The following is a 23,799-nucleotide window of genomic DNA, read 5'->3' as shown; positions in this document are numbered from 1 at the left end:
CCCGCGGTGACATCACTGGTCACGGCCCAGACTCCCAGAAGTGAGAATGGATACCTGTCAGACAGGAATCATGTCCCCCCGAAAGGTGCCAATTGTGGCACTGGAGGGCGGGGAATTGGATGAGCGGGTGGAACTCTACTTTAAAAAAGGACTCCAACCACACCACACAGAATTGCATGTGAATTGAACAGCAAGGTGGTGCGGTTTCTGTGCAATTCACATTGCGGTTCATAGCGTGAACCAAGGCCACGAGAACCTTCAAAAGACCGAACTTTATTCTGAAATCTCACAGCTGTTACGGGAAGAATGGTACAAGTCATTTTAAAAAGGGACCACACTGAATTGCACAGCAAGGTGGTGCGGTTAGATGGAATAGGAAGAATGGTACAAGGCATTTTAATAAGGGGACCACGCTCCCAAGGCCGAAATCGTGGTTACTGTAATATGGAGTCATCAACACTTCTTATTCGTGTCAAAGGCTGGCCAAACTACTCCTACCTCTCCCCATTGGCCAGTAAGACTGCCTATAGCACTTTCACATATATAGCAAAAAGGATCTATCCCTTAAAATGGTTTTCTAGAAGATTTACTGTAGCGACAGGCTCACTTTAAATCAGAACTTCATACCCGCTTATTATGCGAGGAATAGAGGACGTGTCACCATCAAGGAACACTATACGTAGTAAGAACACAGCTTCAGGCACAATTGGCTGTATCTGGTTCCCTGCCTGGCATTGTATTACGCCAGTCTTCTGTTATTGCATAACCCGTCCCCACAAAAGGAAGATTATGTGCTGCAAAGAAAGCCGTCTGCTTCTCAACCAACTCACTCATACAAGATTAGTGACAGCACCCAATGAAAATAAAAAATACACAAACAAAAATGTAAAAAGTAGTGCAAGACTAAAACTGAATAGGATCCAATACATGTACAATGATGAACCTTTGCTCTATGGACCACTTTCACAGACATGAACACTAAAAATTAGCCTTTTTTCATGCTCGAGTATGCAGCAGTTTCCCCTTAAGGCAAACACACACACACACACACACACACACACACACACACACACACCATTCTACTTTTCAGCTCTGTGCTGGAGTATTGCAAGGCTCCCCCATACTTCCTCTTCTGGGGTCCTGCACTGGCTTTGTCCAGGAGTGTTTGCATTCTGTTTTCATGACACGCACACAGCCCCCTCCACCTCTGCCCCACCCCCTCACTGAATTTGATTGACAGTAGCAGGAGCCAATTGCTTTTTCTGCTGCCCGTGTGTCCTGTGAGCAGTACTGCTGCAGATGGGCACTTCAGATTAAAGAGGAGCCTGGCAAGTATTGGGGGGGGTGTCACGACAGCAGTAAAGCAAGGCGGGCAGTGAGATTATCTCTGCTGCCTGCCACACCACTGGTAGAGACTGCAGCAAGCACCGCACAGGGAAAGTGGGGGGAGGGGTCTGACCAATATCAGCAACAGCAGTAGGTTTCTGAAAAATGTCAATATTGGCCCCCAATAATGGGCCGCTCTGATAATCAGTTGACCCCCAATTTACCTTTAAGTGATTGTAAAGCTTTGTTTCTGTTAACATGTCAAGCTTACCTCCATTATGCAGCTCGTTTTGCACAGTGTGGCCCAGATTCACAACTTCTGGGGTCCCTCGGCAGCTCCTCCACACATCAGATAACACCCAGGAAAAACGCTCTCCGGGGGGGGTTACCATGTGGGCACGGTCCCAAGTAATTCATTCGGTGGCTATACCTGCCATATGTATGACTCAGCCCTGCACCCCCCCAGGAGCCAATCTACCCAATCAAGAGCCAGGACCCCATGGAGAGGGACAGCGAGTCGCATAGAACACGTGCAGAGCCCGCCAGGAAGTCTGCCCGGCGCTGCGCTAATCACAGCCAGGGAGACATTTCCCGATCTCTGCAGCTGAGCATCGGGAAATGTCTCCCTGGCTGTGATTAGCACAGTGCCGTGCAGACTTCCTGGCGGGCTCTGCACGTGTACTATGCGAACACGCTGGAGCTCATCCTTACTGCCGAGTGAATTCCACAGCTCAGGTAAGTAAACAGGGGGTCTGGTGACTGCCATATGTTTTTTCATCCTTAATGCATAGGAGGTAAAACACATGGAGGGTTTACAACCTCTTTAATGCAGAGAATTAAAATACCAAAATGTAGACCGAAAGATCCAAAACCATCCAGCGCTCAAACCAAGGATCTTCACATAATGTCTCGCCAAGGTTCTCCTCGATGCAGCCCTCTTCAGAGTAGGCAACCTTCAATAGCCTGCAAAAACACCTAGCAAATTACCACCATAACCATTTATAATAATATAAAAACACACACACACACACACACACACACACACACACCTGAACTCCTAGTCCAACACCACACAGTTAAGAGTCTTACGCATTTCAGGAGACATGACCCCTTCCTCAGAGCTCAAGGAAGAGGGCCTGTCCACTAAAATGCATAAGCCTCTTAATCGTATGACATTTTTAGGTTTGTTACTAGAATATGGTTATGCTTATAAATGGTTATGGTGGTAATGCGCTAGGCATTTGCACCTTCCTGTGTGTTTACACTGATACTACATGCAAATCGTTTAACATGTCACATGACTCAGCTCTTCCCAGTCTGTCTGTAGTAAAACAGTGGCAGCACAACACCAAACACACACACACACACACACACCTAAACCCGTGTATTGCACACGTTAATGAATTTCACTGGGTAGAAAATATATTCTGACCATTGAAAAGCATCAATACTCAAATCTAGCATTTTAGGCGCATCAAGTGTTTTTTCTGCCCAAAATTCCCCTAAATGCACATTTGATTTTTTTTTTTTCAGTCTGTAATTGCTCCTCTAACATGCCTGTAATTAGCTATAGGCCAACAGAGGTGCTTTTACAGTCTGGAGAAAAAACCCACCTGTAAAAATCCTAGTGTACATGAGGCCTTGGGATCTTATTCAACAAAGTCTTTAACAAGTTTACAGCAAGTGTGACCCTTGTGCCGACAGATTGCACAGATCTGCAACAGATTATTCATTGTAGATGAGAATTTTACACTAAACGGGTGAGTAATTGAGTGGTCAGGGTCAGGTTTCATTTTGATACAAGGTTACTTTACGGCAGCAGAGGGAGGCCTTTATGACCCAAACTGTAATTTTGTACCAAATCTGTGTCACTGCTCCTGTTTACCAAATTTCCACCAAAGCCACCAACATTCTGTCCAAGTGCTTTTGTAAGACTATTGCGCCTGTGAGACAATAAGCAATGCTACCAAAAAGGGCAGTTTCCTGCAACATGAATTATAAGCCATTGTTCATGCAACAGCTTTTCGGCATATTAGATATAGGCAATTATTTCTGCAGCTTTCCATTTTAAATGATCTAGTTTGTAAAAAAGACCGTAATTGTTCTAACAAAGCACTTAAAGCAAACTTCTCACCTCCCCAAAACTAAAAAAAAACACACAGGATTATATGCAGAGCTGCGTGCCGCTGTGTTTAGGTTACATACATTAGTAAATTTAAAGCTTTGTAAACTTATATTTTGATTCTTTCAGTTTTGGGCACTGGTCACCCGTGCCTTCCAGCTGCCCCCTGGGAGACCCCAGATATAAACAGATCTTACAAGATTTAGCAAAATCTTGAGATTACAATTGTCAATTTATAAAGATATTGCCAACACTTCGCATGTACATAGCAAAAATTACACCCCAAAATATATTCTACTACTCCCGAGTAGGGATGAGCTTCGAGTTGAACTCATGTTCGACTCGAACATTGCCTGTTCGCCAAACTAACAATTTAGGGTGTTCGCGGCAAATTCGAAAAGCTGTGGAACACCCTGTTAAAGTCTATAGGAGAAATCTAAAGTGCCAATTTTAAAGGCTAATATGCAAGTAAGGCCCCATGCACACGAGACGCTGGTAAACTCGAGTTCAGAGGCATTTGGGCATTTTTTTCAACTGCCCCTGAACACATTTAATGTTATCCTATGTGTCCATGCACACAATCACGTTTTTTGGCGTTTTAAAGCAGTTGGGTTTATGTCCGTTTTTTCAGACGCAAAATTTTGGGTTCAGAAGCGTTCAGTTTTCGTGTTTCAGACGCAAATCGCGGTAAAACGCCGCTAATCGCGGCAAAACGCGGTACCGGCGTTTTGCCTCGATTTCGTTTATAGGCGTTTTTAAAGGTGACCTATTTTTTTACATTAGAAATCTCAAAAATTATGGCAAATGATGAAAAACCATAAAAAAAACATAAAAAAAATGTAATTGCTTGCATTGCGGACAATCCACAACTTGTGGCAGGTGACATGGCCAGGTGACGTGGCAAGTGGACAATCCACAACTTGTGGCAGGTGACGTGGCCAGTGAACAATCCGTAACTTGTGGCAGGTGACATGGCCAGCTGACGTGGCAAGTGGACAATCCACAACTTGTGGCAGGTGACGTGGCCAGTTGACGTGGCAGGTGACGTGGCCAGTGGACAATCCACAACTTGTGGCAGGTGATGTGGCCAGGTGATGTGGCAAGTGGACAATCCACAACTTGTGGCAGGTGACGTGGCCAGGTGACATGGCAGGTGACGTGGCCAGTGGACAATCCACAACTTGTGGCAGGTGACGTTGCCAGGTCACGTGGCAGGTGACGTGGCCAGGTGACATGGCACGTGGACAATCCACAACTTGTGGCAGGTGACGTGGCCAGGTGACATGGCCAGTGGACAATCCACAACTTGTGGCAGGTGGCGTGGCCAGGTGACATGGCAGATGACGTGGCAAGTGGACAATACACAACTTGAGGCAGGTGACCTGGCAAGTGGACAATCCACAACTTGTGGTAGGTGACGTGGCCAGGTGACGTGGCAATTGGACAATTCACAACTTGAGGCAGATGACGTGGCAAGTGACACGCTAAATACACGTACACTGCTGCTCTCTCAGCTGCTCTGGTCTCACAAAATGGCTGAAATGGTTAAATAATACTGTTTTTTGAGCTTAGGTAGGGTCTGTTTCTTAACCAAATGCTTAAACGCAAAACGGTAAAACGCGGTAAAACTTGTGTTTAGATGAGTTTGCATTTGCTTCTCGTGTGCATGGGGCCTTATTGTCCTAAAAAGTGCCCCAGGGTACATGTATCAATGTAAAAAAAGTTTTAAAAAATGGCAGTTTTTTCGGGAGCAGTGAATTTAATAATGCTTAAAGTGAAACAATAAAAGTTAAATATTTTTTTACATTTCGTACCTGGGGGGGGGGTGTAAAGTAAGCATGTGAAATAGCGCATGTTTCCCAAACTTAGAACTGTCTCTGCACAAAGTGTCATTTCTGAAAAAAAAAAAAAAAAGTAATTTAAACCGGACTCGTGTCTATAATGAATTAATTATCGGCTCCCGGCAATTCAGAGAGAATTTATTCATAACAAAAAAAAAAAGCGTGGGGTCCCCCAAATTCAATAACCAGGCCCTTCAGGTCTGGTGTGGATTTTAAGGGGAACTCCACCCCAAATAAAAATAAATGGCGTGGAGTTCCCCCAAAAATCCACACCAGACCCCTTATCCGAGCACGCAACCTGGCCGGCCGCAGAAAAGAGGGGGGACAGAGCGCCCCCCCCTCCTGAACCATACCAGGCCACATGCCCTCAACATGGTGAGGATGTCCCCATGTTGATGGGGACAAGGGCCTCATCCCCACAACCCTTGCTAAGTGGTTGTGGGGGTCTGCGGGCAGGGGGCTTATCAGAATCTGGAAAACCCCTTTAAAGACATGGGTATTTGGGGGGAACCCCCACGTCATTTTTTTTAAATTGACGGCGGGGTTCCCCTTAATATCCATACCAGACCTGAAGGGCCTGGTAATTGAGTTTGGGGGGACCCCACGCTTTTTTTTTTTATGAATGAATTCTATCTGAATTGCCGGGAGCCGACAATTCATTATAGCCGCAAGTCCGGTTTAAATTACTTTCTTTTAGAAATGACACTTTGTGCAGAGACAGGTCCAAGTATGGGAAACATGCGCCATTTCACATGCATACTTTACAGCCCCCCTAGGTACGAAATTTAAAGGAATATTTCACTTTTATTGTTGCACTTTAAGCATTATTAAATTCACTGCTCCCGAAAAAACGGCCATTTAAAAAAATAAATAAAATTGCGTTGATACATGTCCCCTGGTGCAGGACTTGGGTCCCCAAACACTTTAGGACAATAACTTGCATATTAGCCTTTAAAATTAGCACTTTAGATTTCAAAAGTTCGAGTCCCATAGATGTTAACGGGGGTTCTAAAGTTCACACGAACGTTTGGCGAGTTCGCAGGTTCTGGTGTGAACCGAACAGGGGGGTGTTCGGCTCATCCCTACTCCCGAGTATGGCAATACCACATGTGTAAACATTTTATACAGCCTGGCCACATACAGAGGACCAACATGCAGGGAGCGCCATCAGGTGTTCAGATCAGCACAGATCAGTGCTGTGGGCACTTCAGATCCAGCCCACAGTGCTGCTGCTGCACTGCCTCTCTCACACAGTACCAATTGGTACGAGGAGAGGGGAGGTGCTGAACCGGACATGCTCTGGTTTGGACAACTATTTGCTCAGTCATTGGACAGAGTGATCACGTTGTAAAAGGCCGCCGTCATTTGGCTAAGGCCTGGTCGGCAAGTGGTTAATCACCACTGTTTTTTTTGCCAAAAATAAAAAATTAATTTAATTTTAAAAGTTTGTAAATAAGTAGATTTTCTCCTTCACTGATGGGCGCCGATGAGGTGGCACCGATTGGCATCACTGGCGGGATCTAAACGGATCATTACAGGTCTCCATCAGGAAAGCTGCTCATCAACTCTCTTCACATGCCGTCAGTGTGAGGAGAGGAATGCTGATAACCGGCACTTCCCATTTACACTGATCAGCTGTGTTTGGACGCATGGCTGATCATTACCTTGATCGGAGACTACCGATCGCTGTGCACCCCAAGGGCCACGCAGAAGTGGCTTGTACTGAAGGACATCACCTGCAGTGAAACATAAGTAAATTGGGGACAATCATTCGGTTTGCCTCAGAGCGCACTGGGCTTTATATAGTGTATGCCCAAGATCACCGATTGGCCAGAACAGAATATGCAGTCCACCAATGTCACCTGTTAAAAATGGCAGCATGGGTTTATACAAGACGAGGAGAAATGGAAATAATTTTTGGATATCTTTAGAAGCCATTACAGGAGGAGAGTGGGGGAGGTCTACAAAATGTGTGTGTAATGGGAGTCCTTCTCCCAGTGACCGTGGAGGGGGAAGAGAGCCGCCCGGGTGTTTAGAGCGCAGCACGGGGAATACAGGATAACGGTTTTCATTTTAATTGCGGTGTTCCCCGCCGTTCGCTGTCAGATCCAGCCCCGCCCCCTGGTCCTGGGACTTTGATAGACAGATTACCTGTCCAATCCTGGTGATGGGTGATCTATCAAAGTTCCCCGGGCCAGGGCTGAATATGACGCTGAGCGTCGGGAACTCGGCAATTAAAATTAACTGTTATCCTGTGTTCCCCACGCTGCGCTCTGATGACCTGGGCGACTTTCCTGTTCCTCTCCTATACAGGTAGGCTGCATAGTGGACACAGTCTGCATTGGTGGGCCCAGATACAGTTAATATTTATTTTTATAACTTAATTCTGCATAAAACATTTAAGTGTCATTGCATGAGATCATTTATAAGAGCGTGTTTAGGGGCGGGCAGGGCAACTGGTGGCAAGTAACCCTTGAGGCCTGGCTAGTAGCTTAGGACTTGAAATTGAGAAATGTATGTATGTATGTATGTATGTATGTATGTATGTATGTATGTATGTATGTATGTATGTAATATATATATATATATGCATGGGCGTCCGCTCATAGGGTTAAGGGGGGGCAAGTGACCCCCCCTGAAATCAGCAAGGGTCTGCCATGCTCGCATCTGTAGCTGTGCCGACTCTGTTTGTGTGAGTCGGCTCCACACGGAGCTTACAGAGCTCTTTACTGCCACCTCTGGCTGCTTCCTGTATGTGCACCCTCATGTTTGTTTGCTGCCTGTAATGTATTTTCAAAGGGACATGTGGAAACAGGACTTGGGAGAAGGAAGACCACCGTGACCTTACAAGTGGGGGCTGTGAGTACAAGTCAAGGGAGGAGGCTGTTTGTGTACGGGGGGGGGGGGGGCTGACATATATACAGATGAGGGGGGCAGCTGAGTGCATATAGGTATGATCAGTGAAGGGGGGGGGGGGGGGGTGCTAGATATAGGAACGATTACATCATCTGTCCTGTATACACCCATCTTCCTCCCTGTATTCCTCCATCATCACTGACTGCAGATATACATCATCTGTCCTGTATATAGAGCTGTATATACCCACCTTCCTTCCTATATACCAATACCATACACCCCTTCTATATAGACATACTGTACACCATCTGTATTGTACATTTGATCAGCACAGTGAGGCTGCATATCATGGGCACATGTCTGCGCTTTATGGGATAATGACTAAGCCCCTCCCCTTCATGACATTTTCAAAGAAGCGGAGCATAGGTCACCGTAAAATGATGCCCCCCCCCCCCTGGAAAAAGTTCAGCGGACGCCCATGTATGTATGTATATATATATATATATATATATATATATATATATATATATATATATATATATATATATATATATATATATATATATATATATATATATATATATATATATATATAACACACACACACACAAAAAAAACACCACAACAGAACTAAAATTCAAACCCCTGCCATGAATGGGTTGTATAGAAATGCTGTATTTATTTTTTCACACAAGACACAGGTTTTCATACAGACAGTGTTTGCTAAAAAGACACCAGCCCATGAAACATGCTATAGGCACCAGCATGACATGAAGCTGTCCCGTCAGTGGCCACACCTATGACTATTGAAAGCTGACACTACCTAAGGCTACAGCAGAGTTTGTTGATGTAACTGTTGTCACAGTAAACATGGACCAACCCAAGTAACTCACACCACTGGTCTCAATTAGGCTCCTTAAAAGACCAGTATAGTCAGTCAAAAGCAGTGCTCGGAATGGGGAATTAAAAAAAAAAAAAACCCCAACACAAACATTTACACAGCAGCACAAAAAGACACAAAGTGACTGGCAAAGCTGACTCACATACACAATTCTCAGAACTTCCAACCACATCCTGCGCCATGTACACATTCCCAAACGTACAGAAGGCACCAAGGACACAAAGCAGACCTTCACTCGAAGAAAAACAATTTGCCCCATTGTATTCCTTCCCCTCCACAATGTAAAAGGCTGACTGTGTATACATTTTATTCTTTTACATGTCACTTCGCCCCCTGCCTCCATTCTACTCTAGGCAAGACTGGCATGGAACCCAAGGTCCATGTTCTCCTGGGATTTCCATGTCGCATATCCCAGGGGAACATCAGCTTCACAGCGCTGGAGGAGGAAGGACCTGGCACAACATCACCAGAGGGCCGGATGCAAAAAAAAAATAAAATAACAGAAAGACAGCAAGCTCCCGAAGATGCAAGGCTGGCGGCTTGGGCCCTGGTACATGGCAAAGTACAGCAAAATGCTGGATTCGCTGCCCATGTGACTGTTAAGGATAAAAAGGTAGGAAGTGACCGAAAACATATGTACACAAGTAACAGAACATAGGGAATGAAGCTCCTCTAAGAAAAAAAAAAGTACAGTGTATTTTTAGTGGACACATGATTTGAGTCATTACCGTCAATACCAAACAGTTCCTGACCACCCACTGCAGATTTACTGCGGTGGGGCAGTCGCTCTGTGCCGGATAATGTACCTAGTACGTGATCCGACACTTCTGCGATTGGGGTGTGCATGCCTGCGTCAACCCGCTCCCGCCGTGATTAGACACAGCGGGAGCCGATCTGCGGGTACTGTGGACTCGATGTCCGCCAGCACCCACAGATCACTAGGCAGGCAGACCGCCATTCTGGCTCTCTATGTAAACAAGGCAGATCGCCATTCTATCAGTAAGAAGGGCATTGATCCCATGTTCGTGCCAAGCAGCCTTCTAGTAAAAGCACAGTGGGAAACACAGATTAGGCATACAGTCAACCCTTTGATCGCCCCTGATGTTTAACTCCTTTACAGCCAGTGTCCTTAGCACAGTGACAGCGCATATTTTTATAAGTGATCACAGTTTTAGCGTCACTGGTTTCCACAATGTCAAAAGTGACAGGTTAGTATCCCGACAGTCCGCTGCAATATCGCAGTCCTACTACAAGTTGCTGATCGCCACCATTACTAGGAAAAAAATATCCCATTGTTTATAGACGCTATAACTTGCGCAAACCAGTCAAACGATTATCGTGATTTGTTTTGCCAAAAATATGTAGCAGAATAAATATTGTCCCAAATTGAAGAAATTTGACAATTGGATGCATTTCATAGCAGAAAGTACAATGTGAGGGGCCAATAATGACTTCCCACCAAGCGGGGCCTCTAGTAATTTAGGGGGCCCCAAGCGGTTTGCATAGTGAGCCTATAGGGCGGATCGGCCCTGAATGTACCCATCTTGGCCACTTCCAGCAGGATAATGCACCATGTCACAAAGCTCAAATCATCTCACCACTGGTTTCTTGAACAGGACAAGTTCACAGTATTCCAATGGCCTCCACAGTCACCAGATCCCAATCCAATAGAGCACCTTTGGGATGTGGTGGAATGGAAGATTAGCATCACAGATGCACAGCCAACAAATCTGCAGCAAGGGCGTGATATGTCAATATGGACCAAAATCTGAGGAATGTTTCCAACATCTTGTTGAAGCTATGCCATGAAAAATTAAGGCAGTTCTGTAGGCAAAAAAAAATGATCCAATCCGATGCTAGCAAGCCAATTTAAGTCAATACATTTTCCTGCTGCATGCATGTGAAGCTCTGAAGAATTTCGGGAAAGAGGGTGAAGGTCAAATTGAAGTCAATACGCTGTAAGCCAGTTAACGAAGGCCTTTGCATATAAACCCCTCTAACAGTACAAACAATGCTCCAGCTGCCAGAATATTTTGTCTGCAGAAAGAGTGATGCCGTTTGTAAAAGGTGTGCAAACAGCAGACTCTGCAAACAAGTCAGCAGAAAGTTCAGGTGTTATTGACATAGGTGCAGCCGTGAAAAAAAAAATAAAGTTTGTTTTAAACAAATCTAGTAACGGCCTTGGGAACCCAATATATAAATATGCACAGGCTATGTGAGAACACATTACAGAATGCTGGGAGTATGTGAGGAATTCATTATATAGGAGCCCAATACATAGAAGCCATGACTTGCACTGAAAGGCCACTAAAAAAGGTCCAAAAAGCTTTCAATGGATGAACGACTATAGACAGGTGATAAAAAAAAAAAAAAAAAGAGAAAAACAGGGGACACCAAAAAGTGAACCCTATTCAGACTTCAGCAGCACAGTAAACAATTAAAGATGCATATAAAAATATAATAGAAAAAAAAAAAAAAGACATACATGAACTAAAAGGACAGTGCAAATATAAAAAAACACATCACACATATACTTATATGATGAGAACCCGAATGCATCAACACGTTTTGCCATTGGGCTTCATCAGGACGCAGTTCAGGATACAGTGATTGCAAAAGCAAGAAAGGGATCTCACTTGCAAGTTCAAATCTTGATCAGCATAATAGCCAAAGCAGATCTCCAATATATGAAAGAAATGAGCTAATGCAGAGAAGGTGTGGAGCTGGCAGAGCGCATTCAAGGGAACCGATCTTCCCAGAATAGACGGTTCCCAGGTCTTCAACATTCGCGTAAAAAACGATTGGCTACATGAACATCCCATAAAGACACCAACAAGCCTATGTATAGGGAGTTAGGAAGATACGAGGGAATACTTCAAATTAGTCAGTACATCAAAGACCTGCATTCCAAATATAGAGAGGGACATTCTGTCCATACCACCAAATTAGTGCCTCATGGTTGGTTCATGACTTAAATGTATCTGGGGGAAAAATGCCTGGGAGAGAGCAACAAACTCTGCACTTTATTTTTCTACGACTATAGACAGGTCATGTTAGCGTGATAAACCAAGTTTGCTTTAATCTAGCCCTTACCAGCATTTTTCACAATCCCCCCCCCCACCGAGCACTATGCAAGCCATGAATCTGGACACCTGTGACCTACACAAGGGCTTTCATTTCCAGTGGCCAACACAAGTCCTTGGCCCCATGTCCCTGCACATCCCATAATTCTTCACTCCCAGGAAGAAAAATCTGGAAGAAGCCTCCACCTTTGGCATGTTGTTGAACATATGTCCCCTTCAGGCCGAGTCCTGCTGTGTGTCAGTGGATGCAGCAGCAGGACTCTTGAGCATGCCCACACTGGAGCCCCCATAAAAAGCGGCTTTCTGTGGTGGCACTCGAAGAGGAGGAGCCAGGAGTGCCTCCACGGAACCCCAGAAAAAGGAGGATCGGGCTGCTCTGTGCATAACCCTTGCACAGAGCAGGCAAGTATGACTTTAACAAAGGGACAGACCTTAACAATTACTTTAAAGTGTGTAACTTGCGACCATTTGGACGCAACCTGGCAGAAGTTGTACACCTACACGATACCAAAAGATTGGGGAAAAGTCAAACATCATAATAAAATGACTGCATGCTGGTCAATGTTGCTACTCACGCTTTTTATCATCTGCATGTACCAAGGATGCCGCTCTTGACAGTACGTCCAATGGAGTCTCCATTCCCAGGAAGACCCTGTAAATGAACATTAAATGAAGTTAAAGTTTCCATACAGCATGATGTAAAATGTCACCAATACATACAAAAATACAACGAAATTATTCAGCAACCATCTGAGGCTAGACAGAAAGGTTAAATAATCTCATTTGGACTCAAGTTCCTCTGGCTCTCTTGTGTTAGGCCTCCTTTAGGGGCTAAAAGACAAATATTTATCCTACACCCCCCACTACTCCATGACCCCAAAAATGGTTTACTGTATTTTTCTGCCTCGTCAGCCTCCATGATCTCCTTCACTTCCATTTGGAAAAGGCCATGCACACTACAATTCCCATAATCCATCTCAGGAACAAAAACAAGAGTAGCCTGGTGTGGAGAAAGCCTCTTGAGGGGGCGAGCAGGCAAGTCAGGACACTCTCTACTTTGCAGATAGAGAAAGGAGCTGTGTGTTAGTGGGCATCCTGACACTCCTGCTCGCCCCTTCAGGAGGCTTTCTCCACACCAGAGAAAACACACACTTTCTTTTTGGATAGAGCAATGGAGGGTTATAACCCATCAGAATTTTGCCATATTTTCCATTGCTGAGATTTAGCTTCACTTCCTGTCCCATAGTCAAACCGGAAGCGAGGGGAAATCTCTGCAAAATTAAGAAGGAATCTCTTCGCCCAGCTCCCCAGAACCAGTGTACCCATTGGAAGATTTCCCATTAATTTTATGGGGACAACCCAAAATGTGGGGGTTTTACCATCAATGATAATGGTAAGCAGGAAAAAAAAAAAAAAAAAAAAAAAAAGGGAGGGTGAATCTCCATAACAGGGGCACAGACAGCAACAACAAAAAAAAAATGGTAGTGGAGAGGGATTGGAGCCCCTCTCCACTACCCAAAACTTAAAAAAGAAAAAATGTTTGCCTTTAGTTGTACTTTAACCACTTCCCGTCCGCCCATCGACTTTACAGACACAAGGTCGCTCTAAAATGCCGGGAGGCCGTCTATATACAGCCGCTGGCACTCAGGCTGTCACTCAGGTGCCGCGATGTCCGCCAGGCACCCCGCGATTGGCAGTCACAGAGCCAGGGACATGGATCTCTGTGTGTAAACACAGATCCACCTCCTGTCAGGGAGAGGAGACCGGTGGTGTGTCCCTTGTACATAGGGACAACCATCGGTCGCCTCCCCCAGTCAGTCCCCTCCCCCCACAGTAAGAATCACTCCCAGGGTACACATTTAACCCCTTGATCGCCCCCTAGTGTTAACCCCTTCCCTGCCAGTCACATTTATACAGTAATTAGTGCATATTTATAGCACTGTTCGAAGTATAAAATGTGAATGGTTCCAAAAATGTGTCAAAAGTGTCCGATGTGTCCGCCATAATAGTCGCAGTCCTGACAGATCGCTGCCATTACTAGTAAGAATATATATATATATATATATATATATATATATATATATATATATATATATATATATATATATATATATATATATATATATATATATATATATATATATATATATATATATATATATATATATATATATATATATATATATATATATATATATATATATATATATAAAAAATTCTATGCCCCATTTTGTAGGCGCTTTAAAGTTTGCACAAACCAATCACTATACGCTTATTGCGATTTTTTTTTACCAGAAATACGTAGAAGAATACACATCGGACTAAACAGAAAAAAAAAAAAAGTAAAAAAAAAATTGGATATTTATTATAGCAAAAAGTAAAAAATAGTGTTTTTTTTTTAAATTGTCGCTCTATTTTTGTTAAAAAAAAAATATGATCAAATACCACCAAAAGAAAGCTGTATTTGGGGGTGGGGCCTCCATTCAGAAAATGCCCTTTGAAAAGAATATAAAAAAACAAAAACAAAGTTGTGATCAGACAAGGGGAAGATTGTAACATCCATGCGCTCCCTGGCCAAATCACAGACGGCCTTGTGTTTGAAGATACAAGATGCTTAGTAAATGGAGAAGTTACACAAGGAGCGACCTGCTGTGATCCCGACTGTCAGTTTCTCCTCAGAACTTGTCAATCCTGTCAGAGGCTGTGCACTGCAAGTAATATTTTTTCCAAGAAAGCAGCAACCACCAATGGAGCCCATCATGAGAAGTAACTCGATCGCGTCCTGCTACTTTTGCTCACCCTTCAGCTTTAGCCCTGGTTCACACCAGTGTGGCTTTGAAATTGTGCCGCTTCAGAGCAATTTTAAAGGTTCCCGATCAGTGCGATTTGGATCTCCTATTTTATTGCAGCTTGCAACTTCATCTAACAGAAGTCAATGCAAGCTACAATAAAAAATAAAAAGTGCAGGAACCTTTCAGGGTCACAACAATTTGAAAGGTTTGACTGCCAGCAATGGGGTGCGACTTGTCATACAATTTTAAACTGTCAATCGCACTGAGTGAACCTGGGCTTAAATTCCACTTCAGAAGAAGAGTTCACATAGCAAGTCTACGTCCATTCATTCAGTAGAGTGTTAGCAGTCAAGGCAGAAAATAAGAACAAGAATCCATTTTTATTGGGGGTCATTTTTTAAACAATCGATTTCTGCAAGTGCTTCTTGTGCCAGACAAAGAAGCACTTTAAAGTATGACTCCAATAAAGAATTCTCAAAGGACTTTAGGCATGATTTTCCTGCGTTTGAAATGCAGGTCAGCAGATTCCATAAGAATAAAAAGCAGGTCAGCTGCACCCCCCACACTGCACTATGGAAGGAAATTGGATTCAGCACTTTCTATTGGGAGGCGATCGCACTGCAGGCAAAGTAGGTGAAATGTGGCATTTTGCTGCGTTTCACATGCAACCATTCACATTTTTGCATTTCAGGAGAAGTGTTTGTTGCCAGTCTGCATGAACCCTTTAATACAAAATAGTGGCATATTTCTAGAATAAATTAATTATGATCAAAATATTGGGAGCGTCGGATCAGATTAGAATTCAATAGCCACAGTTCACACAGTTTGTGTGAACCTCCGCTTTAAACAAGCAATTCGCACAAACAGTGAACCTCCGCTTTTTTTGATTCCCCCCCCCCTTCCGTGACACATTTGGCACCTTTCAGGGGGGTGCAGATACCTGTTTGAGACAGGTATTTGCACCACTGCCGGGTCTGATCCCTGCGGGGAACCCAGCCTGTGACGTCACTCCCCCGCTGTCTTCTGGGAAACACTGATGGCGCGCCGCGATCCTCGTGCATGAGCAGTAGGGAATCGGGGAGTGATGCCGTCAGCTTCACTTCCCGATTCCCTCACCGAGGATGGCGGCGGAAGCAGCCGAGAAACGAGCGATTGCTCAGCCTCGGCTGCTGACATCACGGGCGCGCTGGACACGCAAGTGTGCTTTTTTTAAAGGTCAGCAGCTGCCGTATTTGTAGCTGCTGACTTTATAAAAAAAAAAAATCGTCCGAACCTCCGCTTTAAGCAAACTATATAGGATAACATTTTCTGCCGCCATCGGAAGCCCCCCCCCCCCCCCATCAACAGTGTCCGTGTTGAAGGGGAAACCCCTCCCCCTCTGCTATATAGTTGCTTTCTGCCTTCCCTGCCATCAGAGAGCAACAATCACTCTTAGAGGCTATAGCTGCCGGTAGTCATCACATGCAAAATATGTTGATCGATGGATTGACTTCAGTATGACCAGCCTACCCAAATGGATAGAATTTTAGCCGGTTGCTGCTGAACCGGCTGAGATTTGATCCACCTATGGCTGGCCTAAAGTGTTACAAAACCCACAAAAGTAAAATCAGTCTGTATGTAGTAATGCATAATGGTTTTACTCACTGTGGAACCTAAGGGGTTAATCCTGCATTGTGTAAAAAGGCTGTTTGATCCTGTCTTCTGATCCTCCCCTTCATCCAAAGTCCCCAAACCATCTACTGGTGGAACAGAGGCTAGGGAACAAGCTAGCAATACACCAAGCAGAGCGTTTTCTTCTTGGCAGAGCGCATCTGATCAATACAGGGCCAATCAGCTCTGTTCAGACAGAGGGTCAGGGGTCTGCAGCCTCAGGACAGAGAATGAAAACTCCTCCCACAAGCTTTAACCAGACACTGATAGAAGTCACAAGACTGCAATATGCTGCTGGTGAAAAAAATGCATCATCAGTTTATATTTACTTAAAGCGGAGTTACACCCTAAAAATGAACTTTCTATTAACAGCTTGCCTTTAATGTGTAAAAAAAAAAACTCACTTCTATCTGGCTGTTACTAGGCATATTTTGTAATCTGCCTAGTTCCTGGTCCTAGGCGGTTCAACTTCCTATCCCAAGACCCCATTGACTCCTGGGAAATGAGGACACTCATTTCCCAGGAGTCTGAGCATTACTGTGCCTAAAAAATAAATAAAAAAGCCCAGCATGCACCTCTCTGAAAACTAGTAAGAAAAAAGGAACTGGGCCTCACATGCCCACACATGATGGATTCGGCCACAACATGAGCTGGAGGATATAAGGCAAGTGTTTGCAATGATTTCTGGAATGATTGGGGAGCCATTAATATGTTTTAGGGACCAATGTGATTCATTTTAGCTTGGAAAAAAAAAAAAAAAAAAATTATGCCCGGAACCCGCTTTAAATGATTACATTTCCATGTACTGTGGGAAACCAGATATAGTGACTGCAGGGTCCTGGGTTTAGTAACACTACAAGACTAGGTACAGGAAAAGTTATTTTCCTTACCAGACCTTTTGCTCCTCCATGGCCTCACATTTAATGCAGTGCTATGGAACCTGCATTGGTCTTGGAGGACGTCAGGGGACCTCATCCTGCTGGAGCAGAGGGTAAAAGTGGCTAGGGGGACTGGTCTATGAGCACAGGAGCAGAGGGTAGAAGCAGCTAGGGGGGATTGGTCTGAGCACAGGAGCAGAGGGTAGAAGCAGCTAGGGGGATTGGTCTATGAGCACAGGAGCAGAGGGATACAAGCGGCTAGGGGGATTGGTCTGAGCACAGGAGAAGAGGGTAGAAGTGGCTAGGGGGGACTGGTCTATGAGCACAGGAGCAGAGGGTAGAAGTGGCTAGGGGGGACTGGTCTATGAGCACAGGAGCAGAGGGTAGAAGCGGCTAGGGGGATTGGTCTATGAGCAGAGGGTAGAAGCAGCTAGGGGGACTGGTCTATGAGCACAGAAGCAGAGGATCAGGTAGGTCCGATTTTCCAAATCCCCTTGACAGAAACAGTTAACCTTTGCAATGTAGATGCAGCCGAACTGCAAGAGAGGTGGTGTCGGTTTCCTGGAGTTGATATAAAAGTGACGCGGAACATCCAGCATTTTTATACAAGTCCCAATTCACAGTTTGGAAATGCAAAGCAGCATTTTTTTCTGGCTGAACAAGAACTGCACCTGTGACGTTGTGTGATGGGGATTAAGTCTGTACAATTGTACTGACCACAGACGGCTAGAACAGGTATTGTTACAAGATTAGGAACCATCATGAAAGATCCCAACTGCTCAATATTCACTGAGACAAAAGCAAAAAGAGCTAAAAGCCTGTTAACCATTTCATAGCCTACAGGTCCTCAGTCAAAAAAATACAGCAATTGTAACAAGTGTTTTGTAGTTCCAAGCTCCAAAATACTAATCCACAAAATGACATTGCTTCCAACCAGGGTGGCTAAAAATCAATTGGAAAAAAAAAAAAACCCACACGATTTGTTATATTTTACCTTTTTTTTACTAGAAAAAATACCCCATCTAAAAGTTCTCCATTTAAAAGCAGTTGTATACTCCCCTTGCACATTTTTTTTTAAACATGAATATTTCCTAAACCTGCACAGTGCTTGCAGCTGCCGACTTCAGCAGCACATGCAATCTAAAAGGTCCGGCGGATGCTGCCAGAAATTCAGAGCTCCTTGCCAGACAAAACGAAGACTCACGCACGCATGACGTCACTGCGGCTCCAGTCACTCACATCGCCAGAGCCGCGAACGCGGAAGAAGCGCAGAGGAAACAGGTCAGCTCCCTTACTGGTGCTTCGATCCAAGTTAAAGTGGATGTAAACCCCAATTTTTATTTTTTTTATGTCACAATGTAGAGTATAAGAGTATCATCTGTGCCCAGTCTTGCCACACAGAGTTAATCCAGCTCCGAGTAATCCTCTTATTGTTCAGTGAAAATTAACAGACTTCCAGATAAAAACCTGTCTAAATAAAAAGTCCTTTCCTCTCTCCTTGTTTTGAGTGACAGGGAGCCCACTTTCCACCCCTGCCCATTCCAAGTACCACCCCCAGCCCCCCCATTTATCAACATGTTCTGAACGCGCCCTTGTAGCCCGTTTTCGATTCATGTATTCACCCTATGGGCCATGCCAATGGACCCAACTTTGTACAGTAAACATTTATGGGGAACTGTGTCGAATGCCTTTGCAAAAATCAGATACACTACGTCTACAGGCCTTCCTTTATCTAGATGGCAGCTCACCTACTCAGATTGGTTTGGCAAGAACGATTCTTCATGAATCCATGCAGATTACTGCGAATACCATTTTCATTACTAAAATCTTGCATATAGTCCTTTATCTCCTCCACGAGCTTGCATACTATTGACGTTAGGCTAACTGGTCTAATTTCCAGGAATGCATTTTGGCCCTTTTTTTTACATACTGGTGCTACATTGGCTTTTCTCCAATAAGCTGGTACCATTCCAGTTAGTAGACTGTCAGTAAAAATTAGGAACAATGGTCTGGCAATTACTTGACCGAGTTCCCCTCTGGTGCAAGCCATCTGGTCCCGGCAACTTATTAATGTGGAGTTTTCCCAAGTCCATTTCTAAATTCTGTCATCTGTTAGCCATGAGGGTGCTTCCTGTGCTATGAGGATAAACAATGCAGGTATGAATACAGATTCACTTGTGAAGACTGAGTAAAAGAACTCAATACTATCATCATCTCCCCAGCCTTTGTAACCATATTTCCTTCATTCTTTATGGGGCCCAATATGGTCTGTCCTTAAAAGAAATTCTTTTGATTTTTTTTGCTCTCCTCCGCCATGTGCTTATTCCATCTTAGCCGCCCTAATTGCACCCTTAGGGCCCTTTCACACGGGGCGGATCAGTAATGATCCGCCTCCGTGTGTCCGCAAGCTCAGCGGGGATCGCGCCGTATATCCCCGCTGAGCTGGCGGCTGACAGGGCGGTCCCCGCACAGGGCAGGGACCGCCCTGTCTTTTCTCCGCTCTCCCCAATGAGGGATCGGATGAACACGGACCGCGTGTCCGCGTTCATCCGATCCGCAGACGGAAGAAAAAAATAGGGTTTTCTTCCGTCCGCAAAATCAAATCTTTGCGGAGGCGGGTGAATACGGATGTCAGCAGATGTTTATCCGCTGACACCCGCAATCACATAGGGACCAATGTATGTCCCTTTTTCATCCGCAAACGGATGGATGAAAAAGCGCCATACGGTCCGCACATGTGAAAGGGGCCTTACATTTCTTGTTGCATTCTTTGTAAAGTCTGAATGCTGATGATCCATAAGCCTTGTATTTTTTGAAGGCCTCCTCCTGTGCTTTTTATATGCATTTTTTACATTGGAGTTATCCCATCCAGGACTTAACTCGCTTAACTTAAAGCGGAAGTAAACCCTTCTATTTTATAGTTTCAAAAAACAGTTAACATTCCCGGCATGCCGGAAATGCTAGCTGTCACATTGGTTGTGCTCTCAACCAAACTGTCAAACCATCCAATGACCGGTGTCATAATGGATCACATGTGCAGCATTATGGCAGTTGCAGATTAAACAGAGGCCAAGATGGCAGCTTCCTTGGCTGAAAACAAAAGAAGGGTTTACTTACACTTTAAGTTCGTCCTTTTAAATATCCCAATGGGATGTACTGGCCAATGCCCTTAAGATGCCATTAAAGCAGACCCATCTATCCTCCGTGTTTTGTTCCTAAGGTTTCATCCCAATTTAAAGCTTCTAGTAAGGTTCGTGGTTTAGGGAAGTTGGCTCTTGAAATTCAGTGTCTTTGAATTCCCCTTAGGTTTCCCATTTCTGCGATTTATACTGAAGCTAGTTGACCTGTGATCACCGTTTTCTAAATTGCCCCTCATTTCCACATCCATGATCAGGTCTGTTTTGTTGGTAATCAGTAGGTCTAGTTTGTTTCTAGTTGGTGCATCTACCATCTGACCAAAGAAATCGTCCTGCAAGACATTTAGGAACTGGCAAGCCTTAGGCCACATTCACACGAGGCGGACTCCGTTGATATGGAGTCCGCCAGCTCAGCGGGAGATCTGTCCGCAGATCCCTGCTGAGCCGACGGATGACAAGCTCCTCTCTGCTCACTGAGCGGGGAGGGGCTTGTCGGGTACCGCTGTCTCCTATGGAGCGATCTGATGAAAACGGACATTGGATCGGGTTGGATGTCAGCGGACATGTCTGCGCTGACATCCGACGCTCCATAGGGATGCATTAAGCGGCCGTTTAGGTCCGCCGTCAAAACTGACAGGCGGACCTGAATGGTCCGTCCGTGTGAATGAGGCCTTAGATGAATGTGCAGTTCCTTCTACCTAGTCTGTCTGGATAATTAAAATCCCCATTAGGATAACAAATTCCCATCCTTTCTGCTAGTCCAAATTGTGATAGGAGGTCCCTCTCCCACCATCAGGTTAGGGGGCCAATAGCATACTACCAGTAATACTTTTCCCTTAGTTTCATCGCTTTGGAGTTCTACACATAAGGATTCCGCCTCCTCCTTAACTCCCTTAGACCCCTTTCACATTGAGGCATTTTTCATGCGGTACAGCACTAAAAATAGTGCTGCTATACCGCATGAAAAAATCATGCCCTGCAGGCTGCAATGTGAAAGCCTGAAGGCTTTCACACTGAAGCAGTGCAGTAGCAGGACCGCTCTAAAAGTCCTGCTAGCCGCATCTTTGGAGCGGTATAGGAGCGGGGTGTTTAGCGCTCCTATACTGCGCCTTCCCATTGAAATCAATGGGAAACCGTGGTAATACCGCCCGCAATGCGGGCGGTAATAACCCTTTTTCGGCCGCTAGCGGGGGTTAAAACCTCACCGCTAGAGCCCGAATATCGCGGTAAATACAACGGTATAGCGGCGCTAAAAATGCGCGCGGCTATACCGTCACCGCACCTCTGCTGCCCAATGTGAAAGCAGCCTTAGTGATGGGATCTCGCATTCCCTTGTATACGCTATAAAACCTCCCTCCCAAAGTTTGGTGGTGAAGGAAGGCGTTCCATGTTATGGATAACCTATGATCTACATGCCCTCTAAACTATATGAGCAGCTCATATATTCCCTATATCCAGATCATGAAATTGAACCAATGCAGATTGTATATGACATCAAGCAGCCCACTTTGTAGGTACTACCTCAACATAGCTTGGTGTTATGATGTATGGATGACCTATAATCCACACCACTGTATTACAACAGCCAATGTTTCCCATGCCCAGATTGCAGAGAATAAAGCTGCCAATGCAGACTGTAGATCATTGGATACAGCCCGCTATTTTTACTATCAATTGAAAAGTATCCAGGAATGTTTATAGAAGATTGCAGTGATCATAACACTGAAATATGCAAACATTGAGTCATTGCCTGTGGTTACTTCTATCAACCATTGTTAAACTGGGAACCTTACCTTATCAAATACAGGCCATGAAAGAAACCAAGTGCCTGGGACCGCAGTTGGGAAAAAATGGCTGTAGAAGATTAGGCTTATGTGCATTATAAATAATATAGTGATAACCTGCGCTGGGACTGTAAATGATAGGCTGCTGCCCTCCTGTGTCTGTCCCCTAAAAGGAGGCAGATAAAGAGTAAATAAAGATGAAGATAGGGGTGTTGGCGCTGCCTAGGTGCACATCTAAGCAGTACGGATACCTCACAACCTGTACCCATACAGCCACTTAGGCTGCATTCACACCTAGGCGTATTTACGCCCGACGCTCGTGCCGCTGGAGGGGTGAATTTACATTGATGTCTATGAGATGGTTCACATCTCGCGCCGAAACGCCGTACGCCTGCCGCCTGAAAACAAGTCCCGGACCCTTTTTTTCAGGCGGCGTTCGGCATAGACATCAATGTGAACGTTTTGTAAAAAATAAAAATAAAAAAAAGTTTACAAATCGGGGCAAAATACGCCGCGTTATAGTGTGAATGCAGCCTTAGTGATTACACTCTTTTGTTTGATTATCCTGTGTCTCCGTGCACAATCGCGGCGGGCTCGCGCCAATTCTGGTAATTGAGGCCACGGCTTTGCGGCCTTCACAGAAGGAAGCTTGGGTCGCAAAGCCACAGCCTCAATTACCGGCTGGCGCAGTGGGGGTGCACAGAGGAAGGGCAGTCAAAGGTGCACCGTTTTCATATGGGAAGGGGTGGCGAGTTATTCTTCACTATGGTTTACTGTTTGCCACTTATGAGTTTGTTTAATATGTGCAAGGCAATATCCATTAAGCCTTTGTACTTTTATTAGAGCCAAGCGACTTTTGTCTTGAGCCTTTTGCCTGGTGGTCCAACCTCCTAAAGGCAGGGGCCAGAGGTCAGAAACAGTACCCTTTTTATAATAAACATAATAGCAGGCATCTTGGGGTGTCTGCTCTTACCTAGGACTTCACATTTTAATAAGTGGAAGAGTCAGAACAGTAGTTAATATAACAAAACGTTTGTAATAAATCATTGTGACTGTTAGTTTTGCTCTCAGGGGTCCCAAACAAGGTGCAACTATTTTGACTAATTCGGGGCTCAACAAAATCTAGGTGCCCGATCGCATGTGCTAAAGTTAGCCCATTTTTTTTATATTATGAAAGATAATGTTACGCCGAGTAAATCGATACCCAACATGTCACGCTTCAAAATTGCGTCCACTCGTGGAATGGCGACTTTAAAATCTCCGTAGGCGACGCTTAAAAATTCTACAGGTTGCATGTTTTGAGTTACAGAGGTCTAGGACTAAATACCTCACATGTGTGGTTTGAATACCGTTTACATATGCGGGCGCTACTCACATATGCGTTTCCTTATGCGTGCAAGCTCATCGGGTCGGGGTGCGTTTTCTGGCT

The 23,799-nt window shown here is 44.7% G+C and overlaps 1 protein-coding gene across 1 annotated transcript in view; it reads right to left on the bottom strand.

Moving 5' to 3' along the window:
* Positions 1-23,799, bottom strand: part of VGLL4 (vestigial like family member 4) — a 176,710-nt gene that overhangs the window by 122,032 nt on the left and 30,879 nt on the right. Inside the window, exon 2 of the mRNA XM_040359329.1 lies at positions 12,705-12,781. Within this exon, the coding sequence (XP_040215263.1) occupies positions 12,705-12,768 (64 nt within the window). The 5' untranslated portion in view covers positions 12,769-12,781. The remainder of the gene's footprint in view (positions 1-12,704; positions 12,782-23,799) is intronic.

The sequence above is a fragment of the Rana temporaria genome, chromosome 7, assembly GCF_905171775.1.
Source record: "Rana temporaria chromosome 7, aRanTem1.1, whole genome shotgun sequence".
NCBI lineage: Eukaryota > Metazoa > Chordata > Amphibia > Anura > Ranidae > Rana > Rana temporaria.
This window is presented reverse-complemented; position numbering and strand designations above follow the sequence as displayed.